The following is a 17780-nucleotide window of genomic DNA, read 5'->3' as shown; positions in this document are numbered from 1 at the left end:
AAGGAAAACTTACTTTCTAGATACACCTCGTATTATGTAAAGCAATATTTTTGGAGATAGACGTAGCCTAGCTCTGCAGCTGTGTCCTGCAAAAATATATACATCAACAACTATCATATTATTTCAAATTCATCAAATGGGCTACCCCTGAAGGGTATACGAGTTTGGTCCCTACTATTTTAATAAAGCACGTTACGTGTAACGGTTACATCTTCACTATTTCATCAACGGTTACAGTTATCAAAACACGGCCTTAAACGAATTACAGTTTGCAAATAGGAGAGTGTCGTTGGATCTCGTAACTTTTCACGTGCCGAATTATTGAGGTAATTGGATTTTTTCTGGAATATTTTGCCTTTTATCTATGACATTCAATAGCGCGTGATGAAGAGTGCAGTTCTGTAATGCTTGTTACTGCGTGCCAGGATAATGAGAGTCCGAAACGCGCCGGCAGAGCGCCATTAGTTTGTGTTTGCGCGGCACTCGATGTTAATCTGATTTTCGCCGACAGACTCTGTCGCAGCGGTAGCACAGTTCCAGCGTGCTTTAACAAAATGTTTAACTGCAAACCCTATCAAGCGTTGTCTCATTATACTCCCATTTTCGAGACCTATCGAATGCCATCAGAAGAGTCCGCAGCTCGTGGTCGTGCGGTAGCGTTCTCGCTTCCCACGCCCGGGTTCCCGGGTTCGATTCCCGTCGGGGTCAGGGATTTTCTCTGCCTCGTGATGACTGGGTGTTGTGTGCTGTCCTTAGGTTAGTTAGGTTTAAGTAGTTCTAAGTTCTAGGGGACTGATGACCATAGATGTTAAGTCCCATAGTGCTCAGAGCCATTTTTGAGCCATCATAAGAGCATGTCGTTCCATTTGAACAAAAATATCCTTCTAATAACAATACAATTCCACGATCGGCCCATTGGCCGATGTGTGACCCTCTGCTAAATGACGCCATTAAATGTCAGTATGGACTCCCGAGTCACTAATGTCGGCTTTCCCAAACCGTATCCGTTACTTCTCTCATAAACCGCTCAGTCACTGCCAACATTCAGTTAAGGTGCTCCACGTTACGATCCTCCCAGAAAGACATTTATTCTAATATCAGGAATCGAAACAGGGTTCCCTACACGGCAAACTCGTCGAATCTGAGCTACGAAGATGCCCACAATATTACTGGATGTTTCTATGATGGTAATACAAACTTTCAGAGAAGCGAAATCGTTCAAACGCGACCATCGTGAGTTGTGGGGACAGTTATGTACTGCAGTGTCCTGAGACGGCTAATCGTAATGCGAAGGCCGCAACACCCCTGCTCGTCTGTCATTCAGTCTTTCTCCTGGAGTCGAAGTAACTACGGCTAGGGTCACAATTATTACAATATCCCTGCGCCCATGCTAATCAATATTATTTGGAGCATAGAGATCCTAGTGATGGCTATTAAATGTTCCTACTTGACTGGCGAAAACAACTTTAGCTTAGCTAAGTTGATAAAATTAACGTTTTGCAAACACCAACAGAAATGAGAATTCTATAACTGAATAGTTTCCTTGATTAACGTACGAGATCAAATCGTACTGGAATTAGTTCAACATCAAAATCTATTCCAGAAGCGAACGAAAGATCCCGACCGTACGCATGGCAGTAAATCCTCCTGCACTTGAGTTAGCGCGCATCTTGTTAGTATAAAAACCAGAAGACCCCCACCCCTCTCTAGATTCCCTAAAGAAGCGATCTCCCATGTGTAGAACAGCATCAGTAGCTCTGTTTTAAGGAAAGCTAGTTTTTCTCGCACATCTATTTATCACGTCGTATCTTAAGAACTATATGTCGTACAATTTTGCAGGTCGTTCAACGTTATATGTGGATACTGTCCGCAAAATATGTCGCGAATAGAATTAGTAGAAAAGAAGTAATAAATTTAAATCTCATGCTTGATGCTAAAGATTCACTGCGCGAACAGCGAAAATGTAGTAACCAATAGACTTTTTGCTTCATCATTCTGTGTGTGTGGGCGGGAGGGGGCAGCGAAAAAAAGTTTCGGAAAGGTTTGAAATTATGTTTAAAGTGTGATGGAACTCGCTAAGCGATCTCATTTTCAAAGACTAGACAAATAAAGTCCGCGTATTTGCGCGCTTTCAGTTACTATGTCTCAAGAAAAACACTCAGTTGCTAACAGAATGAGATTTTCACTCTGCAGCGGAGTGTGCGGTGATATGAAACTTCCTGGCAGTTTAAAACTGTGTACCGGGCCGAGACTCGAACTCGGGAACTTTGCCTTTTGCGGGCAAGTGCTCTACCATCTGAGCTACCCAAGCACGACTCACGCCCCGCCCTCATAGCTTTTCTTCCGTCAGTACCTCGTCCCCTACTTTCCAAACTTCACAGAAGCTCTCCTGCGAACCTTGCAGAAGAAGCTCTCCTGAAAGAGAGGATATTGCGGAGACATGGCTTAGCCTTTATCATCCTTCCTTCCAGAAGTGCTGGTTCTGCAAGTTTCGCAGGAGATCTTCTGTAAAGTTTGGAAAGTAGGAGACGAGGTACTGGCAGAAGTAAAGCTGTGAGGACGGGGCGTGAGTCGTACTTGGGTAGCTCAGATTGTAGAGCACTTGCCCGCGAAAGGCAAATGTCCCGAGTTCGAGTCTCGGCCCTGCACACAGTTTTAATCTGCCAATAAGTTTCACACAGTTCCTAACAGTAATACTTGGCTTGTAGTGTTAAAGTTTTAACATAAGATTATACCTCTTAATGAGCAGATTATGACTGCATTTTAAATTTGGTCAATAATTACGCGAAACATTGAAAAATAACTTTTCGTTGCCGCTGGGAGCCGTTACGCAGACAGCCGGCAACTCATACTGGGTTACGGGATAGGCACTTAGTAATGTTATATTCTAGAAAATTCTGCATGAGCAACATTATCAGGCGTACAGCAATAATGAAATAAAAGAAAGAAACAAAACAATAAATAAATGAAAGGTCAATAAAACTGCATTCTGTGTTTACGAACTGTAATGTACAGTCGTTGACCGAGTGAAATGGCGTTACATTCTTCCACGAAATTTTTTGTGTCGTCGTTGCCATTGTAGAATCTTTTATCAGGGAAAGCAAGGAAGAGGATGTTGTTTGGTGGCCGGTATCCTGTTTCTACAACACAACTGCACACGTGTTAACAGGGTTCTTTATTTACCAGAACAGAAAGAAACTTATCTTTAAGCTAGTCCATGTGTTGTGGTACAAATTCTTCCGTAATAGTCCACGTTAGCCTCACTGCTGGTGAAATGCAAGTCCGTCAATGTATTCTGCTCTGGTCGCTATGTACTGATTGACTCTGAGATAGAGGCTGTGACTATGAATGACTGCGACTGCGTCTCCGACTGCGACTGGGCTGACTGCCTGTGACTGAATGGGCTGACTGGGCCCTCCAGTCCGCCGCGGCGATCTAAATACTGGCAGTCGAGAGGGCGTTGGCAGCTCGTTGCTTGTGAGTCTGTCTTTGGCCTCTCTCCTGATAGGCGTTCTTGATTCAGTGCCTGTTATCGATCTTCTTGCAACCTCTTTGCGGACTGGTGCACTGGTGGCAGCTTGCGCCGGCACGAAATTAGCACACACAGTATCATGTATGGATAAGCAAATGTAAGCTGTCCAGGTTCTATGGGGGTCAAGTACCCGTATAGGAGACATCCGAAGTGTAGGTGTTCTGCTGTTCAACTCGTTAAGAGGAACAGGAGAGTCGCTATTCCAATACAAAAAAAAAATGGAGAACCAACAAACGATGTGGACACCCGACTTCTAACGAGCTTGCCAATGTTCCATTGTGTGTGGAATCTTATGAGACTTAACTGCTAAGATCATCAGTCCCTAAGCTTACACACTACTTAACCTAAATTATCCTAAGGACAAACACACACACACCCATGCCTGAGGGAGGACTCGAACCTCTACCGGGATCAGCCACACAGTCCATGACTGCAGCGCCCTAGACCGCTCAGCTAAACCTGCGCAGCAATGAGCTTGCATGATAAGCCTTGAAGGAGATGCCATCAGTGTCAACCAACTTGGACATCCCACCCATTACTGTGTGGAAAGCAGCAGCAGCCACACCTCTGCCACTTACAGATTATGCAAGCAGAAATTCTTAATGACTGTTGATCTCGCATGTCTCGAGCTAAGGAGCTGAAGACCCTTAAGGACCATTATCATTTTCCTGCCCGTCTACTTTTCTCAGGTGAAGCCTGTTTCACCAGATACGGAATGCTCAGTACTCTCCGTATACGTACCTGCCTCTTAGACCCCCCCATGCTACAGCTGTGAAGAGTGATCAAAATATACAAGGTGACAAAAGTCTTGGGATAGCGATATAAAAGGTGACAGTTATTGAACTATATGAAATAAAATCGCCATAACTTCTTAACGGGATGTGTTAGGATGTCCAGGCAGCATGGTTGGGTGCAGTGCATGATGGGAAATGGGTTCAAATGGCTCTGAGCACTATGGGACTTAACATCTGAGGTCATCAGTCCCGTAGAACGTAGAACTACTTAAACCTAACTAACCGAAGGACATCACACACATCCATGCCCGAGGCAGGATTCGAAACTGCGACCGTAGCAGTCGCGCGGTTCCAGACTGAAGTGCCTAGAAAGCTCGGCCACACCAGCCGTCGCGCATGATGGTAATTAGCATGGTTTGGTGTAGCGACAAAGCCCACTTTCATTTGGATGGGTTTGTCAACAAGCAAATTTGGCGCATTTGGGGACTGAGAATCCGCATTTCACGATTGTGAAGTTTCTTCACCCTCAATGTGTGAGTGTGTGGTGTGCAATGTCCAGTCACGGAATAATAATATTCCTTGATGGTACAATGACTACCGAACGGTACGTGAAGGTTTTGGAAGACGATTTCATCCCCATTATCCAAAGTGTTCCTGATTTCGACAGGGTGTGGTTCATGTAAGACGGAGCTCGACCCCTTCGAAGCAGAAGAGTATTTTGTGTCCTGGAGGAACACTTTGGGGGCTGCATTGTGGCTCTGGCGTACCCAAAAGCCACTGGCAAGGGCCCCGATTGGGCGCCGCATTCTCCGGATCTGAACACAAGTGACTCGTTTTTGTGGTACTATATTAAAGAGGTGTGCAGCAATAACTCCAAAACCATTGCTGAGCTGAAAGCAGCCACTCAGGAGTCATCGACAGCGGGTCATGCAGACTTTCGCAGTTCGTCTGCGCCAGATCATCACCAATGATGGCAGGCATATCTAACATGTCGTAACCTAAATCCGAATATCTGTTGTGGCGTTTGCATGTTGAATAAAGCGTGTGCACGCCATAGTTTGTAAGTAATTTACGTTTCTTGTTTTCTGCATCTAGTTCAATAGTTGTCAAGGTGTAGACTTACACAGATGGCGGTGGTATCGCGTACACAAGGTATAAAATGTCAGTGCAGTGGGTGAGCTGTCATTTGTACTCATGTGATTCATGTGGAGAGGTTCCTGACGTGATTATAACAGCACGGCGGGAATTACGAAGGCTATTCGGAAAGTAAAGTCCGATTGGATGCGAAATGGAAATCACAGCTAAAATCCGATGAAGCGTTGCACATGCTTGTTGGCCAGTGTCTCTAACATATCTGTCGATTGCGTCACGTCGCTCTTCTCTGTTCTGAGCGCACAGTGAGCGCGTAAAAATGTCTAGAAAGCAGTGTCTCCCGCTAAGTACGAGGGTTGGAACTTTAATAGTGGCAACTAATTATTTACAGCTCGTACAAAATACATACATGTTTCAAAGTTTTACTGACCTTCAAAGCAGTCACCAGTATTGTGTTTAACCTGTTGCCAGCGATGTGGAAGTCGTAGGATACTCTTAGCAGTGCTAGTTGTGTTGACAGTTCGAGCGGTGCGGTCTATTGCCCAACGAATTTGTAGCAGTTCTGGAGCGAATGCCGTGAAGTGTTTCCTTCAGTTTAGAAATCGAGTTGAACACACAAGGGCTGCTGAGACTGAAGAGGGTCTCACCGCCAGCGACATTATTCGAAATACACCAGAATTGTTTGAACAGATATGACATAATTTCGTTCAACGATATCTGCCTGCGTGGAAGTTGGAGAACACCACTGTGAACAGCTATTGTTAATGTAGCTCCCTCTGCAAGTCGTGCAAAGATGTAGAGTGAGCTATTTGAGATAACAAAATATCTCAAAAACTACGCATCGGATTACAGGACGGAAAAATGCTTGTTCAATATTTTTAAGAATGCTGTATCAGTGTTGATCCTCCCTCCAGTGCTCCATCCCCAGGAGGTGGGGCGGGGAAGAAGCTTTGAATTCTTGAACAGAAACACCTCATTCTTATTGTATTGTAGATTCGCGTTCCATGGAAAAAAATGCGTAATTTTTGTATGTAACACTTTTATCGTTGTATGTATGGTGCTCTATTGACAAATAACATAGTTGTGTTCAAAAACGGTTTTTATCTCGAGAAAAATAAAAACTGTAACGAGACGGTTTCAGTAATTGTGGAAAGAAAGTTGTTTGAGGTGTGTCCTCTCACCTGAAACCAACGGGATGCTGTCGTTGAGGTGTGTCTCTACCTCTCACCAACGGGGTAATTGTTTGTAATGATTGTTTCACAATAAGAACTAAAAAATGTCGCCATCCACTTTGGTGCACATATTTATCCACACATGGGTGATTCGAAACGACTGATAAATATTTCCGATGTACGAGGTGCATTCAAGTTCTAAGGCCTCCGATTTTTTTTCTCCAGACTGGAAAGAGATACAAACATGCGCATTGTTTTAAAATGAGGCCGCGTTCATTGTCAATACGTCCCAGAGATGGCAGCACAATACGGCAGATGGAATTTTACCGCCAGCGGCGATAATGAGAACTGTTTTAAATACTTAAAATGGCGACGTTTTCCTTACTTGAACAGCGTGCAATCATTCGTTTTCTGAATTTGCGTGGTGTGAAACCAATTGAAATTCATCGACAGTTGAAGGAGACATGTGGTGATGGAGTTATGGATGTGTCGAAAGTGCGTTCGTGGGTGCGACAGTTTAATGAGGGCAGAACTTCGTGTGACAACAAACCGAAACAACCTCGGGCTCGCACAAGCCGGTCTGACGACATGATCGAGAAAGTGGAGAGAATTGTTTTGGGGGATCGCCGAATGACTGTTGAACAGATCGCCTCCAGAGTTGGCATTTCTGTGGGTTCTGTGCACACAATCCTGCATGACGACCTGAAAATGCGAAAAGTGTCATCCAGGTGGGTGCCACGAATGCTGACGGACGACCACACAGCTGCCCATGTGGCATATTGCCAAGCAATGTTGATGTGCAACGACAGCATGAATGGGATTTTCTTCTCGTTGGTTGTGACAATGGATGAGACATGGATGCCATTTTTCAATCCAAAAACAAAGCGCCAGTCAGCTCAATGGAAGCACACAGATTCACCGCCACCAAAAAAATTTCGGGTAACCGCCAGTGCTGAAAAAATGATGGTGTCCATGTTCTGGGACAGTGAGGGCGTAATCCTTACCCATTGCGTTCCAAAGGGCACTACGGTAAAAGGTGCATCCTACGAAAATGTTTTGAAGAACAAATTCCTTCCTGCACTGCAACAAAAACGTCCTGGGAGAGCTGCGCGTATGCTGTTTCACCAAGACAATGCACCCGCACATCGAGCTAACGTTACACAACAGTTTCTTCGTGATAACAACTTTGAAGTGATTCCTCATGCTCCCTACTCACCTCACCTGGCTCCTAGTGACTTTTGGCTTTTTCCAACAATGAAAGACACTCTCCATGGCCGCACATTCACCAGCCGTGCTGCTATTGCCTCAGCGATTTTCCAGTGGTCAAAAGAGACCCGTAAAGAAGCCTTCGCCGCTGCCATGGAATCATGGCGCCAGCGTTGTGAAAAATGTGTACGTCTGCAGAGCGATTACGTCGAGAAGTAACGCCAGTTACATCGATTTCGGGTGAGTAGTTAATTAGAAAAAAAGTAGTTAATTAGAAAAAAAATCGGAGGCCTTAGAACTTGAATGCACCTCGTAAATTGTTGCATTAGTGTTAACAACGAATCATGTTATCGCGCGTTGTCTGCGCTTCATAAACTTCGCTCGTCAACTAACCCACCAAACAACAGTCAGGTGAAGCAAGATCTGGCGATATTCTAGGCCAAGATACAAGACCGCCTCTGCCGGTCGACTGCCGATTGTACACGCGATCTAGTACTTTGCGTGCTGCTACAGAATAAAGTGCTAGACAACCACCATGTTGAAACGACACTGTTTGTCGTAAGTCTGCACTCAATATGGGAATTTGTCCTCAAAGTATTTTCGATGTTTATCACCATTTGAGGTGCCATCGATAAAGAATAGAGCATTGAGTTTGTCATCGTCATCCACATACTGGTTTCCGCAGAGAGCATCCTTCACTGGTACAAACAAATGGAAGTCGGAGTGTGCGAGTGCTGGCTGTAGGGTGCATCAGCAAGAACACTCCAATGAAGTTTTGTGAGCTCTTCTCGGGTGTGCAGACTTGCCAAACGTCCAGTTTATCAGCGAAGTGCTTGATTGTGATCCGTCGATCACCTCGAATGAGAGTTTCCGCACGCTCCAACACTGCAGGAATCACACCTGTGTGCGGTCGGCGGGCAGGCGGGATATCAGACAGGTTGCGATAATGACAGATGCCTCGCCTGATGACGCACCGTGCTTTTGATCACTGCCAAGTCTGGAGGCACCTACGAATATCTGCGATGCTCTGGTATTCCGCCAGAAGTAATTCAATGACAGCTCTCTGCTTGGAACGCACCTCTGTTACAGACGCAATTTTGAAGGCTTCGTACAGCGGAACTTCATGAAACTGTAGGGACTGTACTGGGAATATTCCACGATGTCTCAGAATAAATTCTGCATTTTTTCAACCAAACTGGCCGAGAAAAAAAGTGTTGCATTACTTATTGAAGCCCCCCGTATTTTTCGAAAGTCTTGTGCTAACGTAAAATTTTTAGGTGTGTCCATTGATGAGAGATTAAATTGGAAGAAACACATTGATGATCTGCTGAAACGTTTGAGTTCAGCTAATTATGCAATAAGGGTCATTGCAAATTTTGGTGATAAACATCTTAGTAAATTAGCTTACTACGCCTATTTTCACTCGTTGCTATCATATGGCATCATATTTTGGGGTAATTCATCACTGAGAAATAAAGTATTTATTGCACAAAAGCGTGTAATCAGAATAATAGCTGGAGTCCACCCAAGATCATCCTGCAGACATTTATTTAAGGATGTAGGGATATTCACAGTAGCTTCTCAGTATATAAACTCTCTTATGAAATTTGTTATTAACAACCAAAACCAATTCAAAAATAACAGCAGTGTGCATAACTACAATACTAGGAGAAAGGATGATCTTCACTACTCAAGATTAAATCTAACTTTGGCACAGAAAGGGGTGAATTATACTGCCACTAAAGTCTTTGGTCACTTACCAAATAGTATCAAAAGTCTGACAGATAACCAACAAGTATTTAAGAAGAAATTAAAAGAATTTCTGCATGACAACTCCTTCTACTCCATAGAGGAATTTTTAGATATAAATTAAGAAAAAAAGAAAAACCAAACAAAAAATATAAAAAGTTTTAAAAAACAAAAAATAAATAAAGAAAGTTGTTGTTGTTGTTGTTGTTGTTGTGGTCTTCAGTCCTGAGACTGGTTTGATGCAGCTCTCCATGCTACTCTATCCTGTGCAAGCTTCTTCATCTCCCAGTATCTACTGCAACCTACATCCTTCTGAATCTGCTTAGTGTATTCATCTCTTGGTCTCCCTCTACGATTTTTACCCTCCACACTGCCCTCCAAATATTAACTTAATTATGTTGTTAAATTAACTTAATTAGGGACTGATCACCTTCGCTGTTTAGTCCCCCTTAAACATCCCAACAACAACTTAATTATGTCATGTATTGGAAAATTTGACTCGTTCCACATAATTACGAAATATCGTATTCATGATCCATGGAACTAGTATTAATCTAATCTAATCTAATATGGTTGTGGACATGCAGCCCCATAGTCGTCCAGTAGTTTTTTAAGCACCCAGCAGAGACATACTGCAACAATTGTTTTCAGAGTGCGTGACTGATGCGATGCGCCAGCTGTTGCCATCTCCTTTTGTGCTGCGCCCTCGAGCTGAACGACAGGTGTGTGGGTCCGCAGGTGCTGCACAAGTTCCTGACGCCCAAGCCGCGGCGCAACGCGACGGTGGCGGCGGGGGCGGGGGCGGCGGCGGCGGCAGGCACTGCAGCGAACGGCAGCGCGGGGGCGGCGGCGGCGGGGCTGCCCGTCCCCAGGCCCAACATCTCCGACATCCGGCGCAGCATCGAGCGCTACAACGAGATGCAGACCATCCACAACGAGGAGGTGTTCGGGCCTGTTCAGAATGACACGCTCATCATAGTCGTGCAGGCAAGTCAGCAGACTGGATGAGTCCGATCCTTCTTCTTATCATCGTTATCATCATCATGCATCATCTTGTTGTTGTTGTGGTCTTCAGCCCTGAGACTGGTTTGATGCAGCTCTCCATGCTACTCTATCCTGTGCAAGTTTCTTCATCTCCCAGTACCTACTGCAACCTACATCCTTCTGAATCTGTTTAGTGCATTCATCTCTTGGTCTCCCTCTACCATTTTTACCCTCCACGCTGCCCTCCAATGCTAAATTTGTGATCCCTTGGTGCCTCAGAACGTGTCCTACCAACCGGTCCCTTCTTCTTGTCAAGTTGTGCCACAAACTCCTCCCCAATTCTGTTCAATACCTCCTCATTAGTTATGTGATCTACCCATCTAATCTTCAGCATTCTTCTGTAGCACCATATTTCGAAAGCTTCTATTCTCTTCCTGTCCAAACTATTTATCGTCCATGTTTCACTTCCATACATGGCTACACTCCTTACAAATACTTTCAGAAACGACTTCCTGGCACTTAAATCTATACTCGATATTAACAAATTCCTCTTCTTCAGAAACGCTTTCCTTACCATTGCCAGTCTACATTTTATATCCTCTCTACTTCGACAATCATCAATTATTTTGCTCCCCAAATAGCAAAACTCCTTTACTACTTTACGTGTCTCATTTCCTAATCTAATACCCTCAGCATCACCCGACTTAATTCGACTACATTCCATTATCCTCGTTTTGCTTTTGTTGATGTTCATCTTAAATCCTCCTTTCAAGACATTTCCTTTCGAAAGTAGCAAATACAAAACGCACTTAACATTCTTTGCCTAGTGCCATCTGTTGACCGACGTCCGTACTTCGTTATAAGAACCTTGTGCCTCACGAGATCGATGTACTGTCTGCATATTATATGACGACATGCACATTCAGCACCAGTTATGGTTGGTCAAACTCGGCTGTGACCCTGAATGTATTATAGCAATAAGAAGCAGCATTGCCTTTTTCTCCAGAAAATATCATCTGGAGACAAGTAACCTAAAAAATGTGTTTGATTCTACTTCCAATATGACAGTTTTGGTTAATACTCCACATCCTGCAAGACTTTGCAATGTTAACGCAGCAGAACTCAGACATCTGTCTAAGTGTAATGAAATGAAAACAATATTATTGAGTCATATGAATGTTTCACTTTTGTTCCGACACAGTTCAAGACTGGAGAAAAATTTTACACTTGGTGTTCTACATGGCAACTGCACACACAAACACTTTTTGCCGACACTACAACCACCTACATAAATAAGCTTTTCCTGGGTATAGGACGGCTTAACATGGGAAAATGAGATTTTCATTATTCACGCACTGTATTTAACATTTATCATTCCTTTAAAATCGCATTAACAACTCCAATTAAACACAGTTCAATCACTCATTCTGCACACATCTTTCATAATTATGGCACTTTTTAACTGCAAATCCTCTAAGAGCTGCCTTGAATCTTCACGATTCTCTCTCAAGAGTCTTGATGTGGATAGTTAGGGGATGTTTCACATTTGCAAGAACGATCTCATTTAGGTAATTAGGTTCATCGAAACACTTAGAAACTAACCTCTCGTCTGACGAAGACAGTGTAAAGACGTAGTGGCAATTTCTCCAGATCTGTTGACAATGATATTTTGAATTATCGCTTTACTGAGTGACTGAAATGTAGTTCGGATACCTGTGAACATAAAAATACGTCAGAATTCGTTTTCTAAACACGAACTATTACGGTACTGTATGGCTACTTACATATTTATTAGACTATTAATATTTCCACAATTGTTGCTTTTATACAAAAGTAAAGCCAACGGAAGAACAAATGTAAAACGTACTTACTAATGACCTTTTTGTTGAGATGCAATTTTCTGTGTGAACAAGTGTAACTTTTTCATACGGTCATAAGTCGCAAGAGTCACAGAAGCCGCAGAAATAGCAGTGGTAGAGTGCGGAGGTATACAAGACCTGGATTCCTTAACTGCGATTCTTAACTGCAACAAATCACAGTTAAGAATAACAGATACTCAAAAGTAGCATTCACAGAAATTACTGATATCGGAAAATCGCAGTTTAGCCCATCACTACTTCCTTCCACCCGCTCCCTACTGAACTGTCAAAAGTCGCAACTGATTTTAAGCGTACTTATAGTTGACAGCTCTCAGGGCATTTTCGATTACTGCCACAGCTCCTATGGAAGCTCCGGTCCCCTGTAACATAACACTGCCCCCGACTGGAGTGCATCCGTTGCACGCTGCATATTTCAACTAGCCGTTCCCCTGTTCACAGTGTATTCGGGCACGACCGACAACCTGGTGTAACAAGAAATGTGATTCGTCAGACCAAGTTAGACGTCCCATTGATTTATGATCCAGTTCACACTGTAATCGTAACTGACGAAGGGCGCAACATAGGAACACGTGGGGATCGTTTGCCACGGTGCCCTATGTTCAGTAAAGTGCGTTGAACGGTGTGGTCTGAAACACTCCTGCCTGCACCAGATATGTTGTCAGATCTGCCTCACATTGCCTCCTATTCTGCTTTACACAGCGGTCAAAGCGAGCTTTAAGTTCTGTGATGAGGTTTGGTTGTCCAACACATTGTCGCCTACTCGTGATTTCATCGGCCCCCAGTCATTTTCTACAGACGCTCACGATAGTAATACGCAGAGGCGATTCTAGAAGCCGGTCAAGGGGAGGGGCCTAATGCGGGGGTAGCGATTTGAGGGAATGGAATATCGCTGAACAAAAGGAGAGTCCTCCACCGACAAATTGGTTCAAATGGTTCAAATGGCTCTGAGAACTATGGGACTTAACATCTGTGGTCATCAGTCCCCTAGAACTTAGAACTACTTAAACCTAACTAACTTAAGGACATCACACACATCCATGCCCTAGGCAGGATTCGAACCTGCGACCGTAGCAGTCGCGCGGTTCCGGACTCAGCGCCTAGAACCGCTAGACCACCGCGGCCGGCCGACAAATTGGTAAAATCGGTGTTGCTTAAAGTAGTTTTTGGTAAATTTTTTGGAGTTCAGGGTAAAAAAAAAACATGTTTTAACGTGGGAGATTTTATAAATTACATAAACCGTAAAACAGGTCAACTTACAACAAATAAGTTTTTATTAATTTTCTGGATACAGAAGATGACATGAATGTAAAAACTTGAACTTGACATGATATAAAAAAAAAAAAATCTGTTACAAATTTCACTGGTTATTTCCGTCTTCTGCCCAATTTGTCATGCTCATTCGTCTCTGTTTCTTTTTACTGAAATGTCAATGATATTTTCAATGTCCATATCTCTTACTTTATGGATATTTGCAAGAGCCAATCCATTTAGTGTTACCTGCCCACTGTGTTACGCAAATAAGTCTTTATTCGTCTCGAAGTAGAGAAGCTTCATTCACGAGTGCTTGCAGTGACAGGAATAGTCCCAAATATTTGAAGTAAAACATATACATTTCAGAAAATCTGCTTGTCACAGTTCTTTAAATCTTCAGTTGTTTCAGGTCTTTTATTTTCATCAACTCACTTTTTCTTCCGTAGTTTCAGCTCTCCTTCTGAATCTGTTGAAGTAAGCCGGCCGGAGTGACCGAGCGGTTCTAGGCGCTACAGTCTGGAACCGCGCGACCGCGACGGTCACAGGTTCGAATCCTGCCTCGGGCTTGGATGTGTGTCATGTCCTTGGGTTAGTTAAGTTTAAGTAGTTCTAAGTTCTAGGGGACTGATGGCCTCCAAAGTTATGTCTCATAGTGCTCAGAGCCATTTGAACCATTTTGTTAAAGTAATATATTCGCTGATTTCTGAAGTCATTTTATCCAGTGTAATATTATAGTCCATTGGGGAATGGGGTGGGGGGCTATAGCCCCCATAACCCCCCCCCCTCCTTGCCACCGCCCCTGGTAATACGCGAACAGCCACCCATTTTCTGAGATGTTCGTCCTCAGGCGCCGGGCATAACGATCTTCCCTTTGTCAAAGTCGCGTATGCCAGTGGATCTTTCCCATTTGCAGCCCGTATCGTCGCTAGAAAGCTTCCCCATTCGTCTATTCTCGGTTTACATATGTACATCCCTTATCGTATCGCTACCAGGTTTCATTCAATGTCGCAGTGGGCAGACGTCATAACTTTTTGACTCGTCAGTATTTTTCTGTCATAATAATTTCAAAACTATGCAGTCATGCCGATAAACTTCGGAAGTTTCGATTATTGCAGCAATTTCCGCGTTTACTCAAAAGTGCGCAAAATTATAAGGCAGTAAAAATGGCAACAGTTGCTGAGGACGTTAATTTTCCCCTCGAATTTCATTCCCATCAGTCACTCGCAACTGTGTAAGGATACTTTAGGACGTGATTTCATTAAGCTGCACTGAGTGCCAATTCCATTCGGTGGTGTTTGCAACCTCAGGATGATCAGCTTGTCGGCATACAGCGACAAGAAATTGTTGAGAACTCAATTGTAGATTCGATACTTGCAGAATCAGCGAGGTTAAACACGATGAGAACGTCTAACAGTAATTTAGATCTCTCTTCGTTACTGCAAATCTTTGCAGTACATGGTGTTCCAAAACGATCTTCACAACTTTGATCACCTACATTTGAGAGATGGGGATATATCGGTGTCGTTTGCGGCACAAGTTTCACACACACTTAAAGTTGTAGTAACTGGTTGAGTTGAACTTGTGGACGATCTGCAGCACGCAGGATATCTTAGCAAATTCCAGTTCCTCGCATGTACAGCCTTGCACGCCCTCTTTAACGTGTGCAGCTGCTGCTCTGATGCGAGCTCGTGGGTCCCGCATCAGGATCTGGGCAGCATCCTTCACAAAACCCCAGGAAAAAAAAATCGAATAGGTTTACTTCTGGATGCCATGAGGACCAGGAAATCGTTCTCAGCCAATCCTGAAACCTTGAAATGCGCCGTTCAAAGGCTTCTTAACAGTCGAGGCCCAGTGAGAAAGAGCACCATGCTGTAGCATGATGCCAGGTTGCAATTCTTTGACCTGTGGATATGTAACGTGTTTCAACATGTCCAGATAAACAGTTGAGGTTATTGCCGCCTATGTAGAGAAAAACGATACCATGGTCATAAGGCAGACCACACCACACGTTTACCTCTAGATTGTCGCGTAAAATTTCCATGCTGAAGTGTGCGTTCGTAGAGGCACAGACCCTCACCCCGAAGTGCCTTCAATGAGGACCTGTAAGCATCCCTTGTTGAGATAGTATATGACGAATCACTGGTGCTTTCCGCTTATGTCGTTCTACCCATGCAAGACCCTGAACAAATGTATCAGCCTCCAGCGGTTCAGTGTGTAAAGGACCACGTTAGACATATCTGCATGCCGCCTCCCATTCCGCACTTGTCACCTGGGATCTTTGTACACAAATCGCTCTCACACTACAAACACTTCATGCTGGGGGACAAAACAGTTCGGTCAGCACTGCGGCCACCATAAACAGGATCTTTCAAAATTATTAAAAGAGGCACACATGCATCTGACATTCTTGATAATGAAAAACCACGACTGTTTCAATTAACCAATTGAAACTACCATGGGTTCTCTGGGAGAACATCATCCCAAATGCCCTGAACAACAGTGATGGTGACTACCAATCACTACCCAATGCAAGGGTGGTCAACACCAATGCAGCACACCCTCTTATCATTATACTTGATCTCAGAGACTTCAGCCTAGAGAACATTACTGTCAAACTTGTTGATAACAACCTGTGGCTCACTGACTACAGTGATGACACTCCGGCATGGAACATTGCACACATCTGACAGCTTGATGACCATATGTATACGCTACCCAACGGCATTGATTGTGCCTCCATATCACCCCGCCTTTCAAAAGATGGTGTCCTCACCACCACCTACCTGAGGGTACTACTGTGATTGCCAACCACACCCCGTCGCAGGCTGGGGCAGATCCTGATGCAGAGGCAATCCCAGTGCTACCACTCCCGTCATCTCCAACAGCACCACAAAGTCCCAGTTTGGTTTCAGCAGGCATCTTGCACACCATTCGCTACTCTAGCAGCTGTACAGAACCAGTGTCTTACATGACACAACTACGATAAATGGTCCAGCTGTGTTTTGCATTGCAGCCAGCCAGGACACATCTAGTCAGGTATACCTGTGCATGCCAAACCAGCCAGATGATGAAGTCATTCACATCTCCCCTTCAGTGCTCCACACTATGAGAGGTGTCTCCACAGGGATATCGACATTAGTTCCTGGAGCTCAGTGTTCAGCCGCACCTCACATGGTGAACAGACGCTGGCCAGAGTACCGGTGGTTACCACACATACGTGTCTGGCCTTCTACACTTGCTTTATCTACTTTATAAAGCTTGCCTCTTCCGCCAGTTCCACCGTTCCGATGATCTGCATCTCCGCTTTCACTGTCATTGAGGTCTTTGCTGTTATCCTTGCAAGGAACCCTTACAAGATAATATCACCCGGGTCAGGTGAACCAAGGTTTTCTAACGATGTGTTACTCCTCCCCCTCCTCCTTTTTCAACCGGGCTTTGAACAGACTTAAACAGAGTTTGTCAAAGTACAATACTTATTTTCTTATTCAATAAGACCAAGCCGTCTCTACATCAGGCAATTATGTTGGCACACCTGGTTCCCCACGCATGACTGGCAGTTGTTGTGGATGCTAGCCAGCAAACCATTGGTGAAGCTCTGCACCAGCATGCTGAAGGCCATTGACAGCCCCTGGGCTTCTCCTCCCATAAACATACATTGTCACAAGTTAAATGGGGTGCTTACGATAAGGAATTGCTGGCAGTTTATGAAGCTGTCAGACATTTCTGACCACAAGTGGAAGCTAGGCCATTCTTGGTTTTCACAGAAAACAAGCCTATTACTTTTGCCTTCAGTAGGAAAATGGATGGCTGCTCACCATACCAATTTAGACAACCTGAATTCATTGCCCAATTCATGACAGACCTGCAGTATATAAAAGGAGCTGAGAACGTCATGGCAGATTTCCTTATCACAGGGAAAACCCAGACTTTTTGTACCTAAAAAATTGTGAGGGCAATTATTTGACAGCATCCATGGGCTGGCTCATCCGGGAATAAACACCAGCATCAAACTAATGACGGACAGATGCATGTAGTCCAATATAAAGAAGGACTGCTGTAGTTGCACAAAAAGTGCTTAGATTGTCAGATGGCCAAGGTTGGATGAGACATGCACAAAGCGGAAGGAGACTTCCCACGACACAATGTTTCACACATGTTCACCTGGACATCATGGGACCTC

The 17780-nt window shown here is 44.1% G+C and overlaps 1 protein-coding gene across 2 annotated transcripts in view; it reads left to right on the top strand.

Annotated features, from left to right (window-relative positions):
* LOC126187302 (alpha-1,6-mannosyl-glycoprotein 2-beta-N-acetylglucosaminyltransferase) overlaps nucleotides 1-17780 on the top strand; it is a 455066-nt gene that overhangs the window by 401779 nt on the left and 35507 nt on the right. For both annotated transcript variants that reach the window (XM_049928295.1, XM_049928294.1), the window contains exon 3: nucleotides 10224-10472. In XM_049928295.1, coding sequence (XP_049784252.1) covers nucleotides 10224-10472 — 249 coding nt within the window. The remainder of the gene's footprint in view (nucleotides 1-10223; nucleotides 10473-17780) is intronic.

Source organism: Schistocerca cancellata, chromosome 5 (genome assembly GCF_023864275.1).
Source record: "Schistocerca cancellata isolate TAMUIC-IGC-003103 chromosome 5, iqSchCanc2.1, whole genome shotgun sequence".
NCBI classification, from domain to species: Eukaryota; Metazoa; Arthropoda; class Insecta; order Orthoptera; family Acrididae; genus Schistocerca; species Schistocerca cancellata.
Note: the sequence above shows the minus strand (reverse complement) of the source record. Positions and strands in the feature narration are given on the sequence as shown.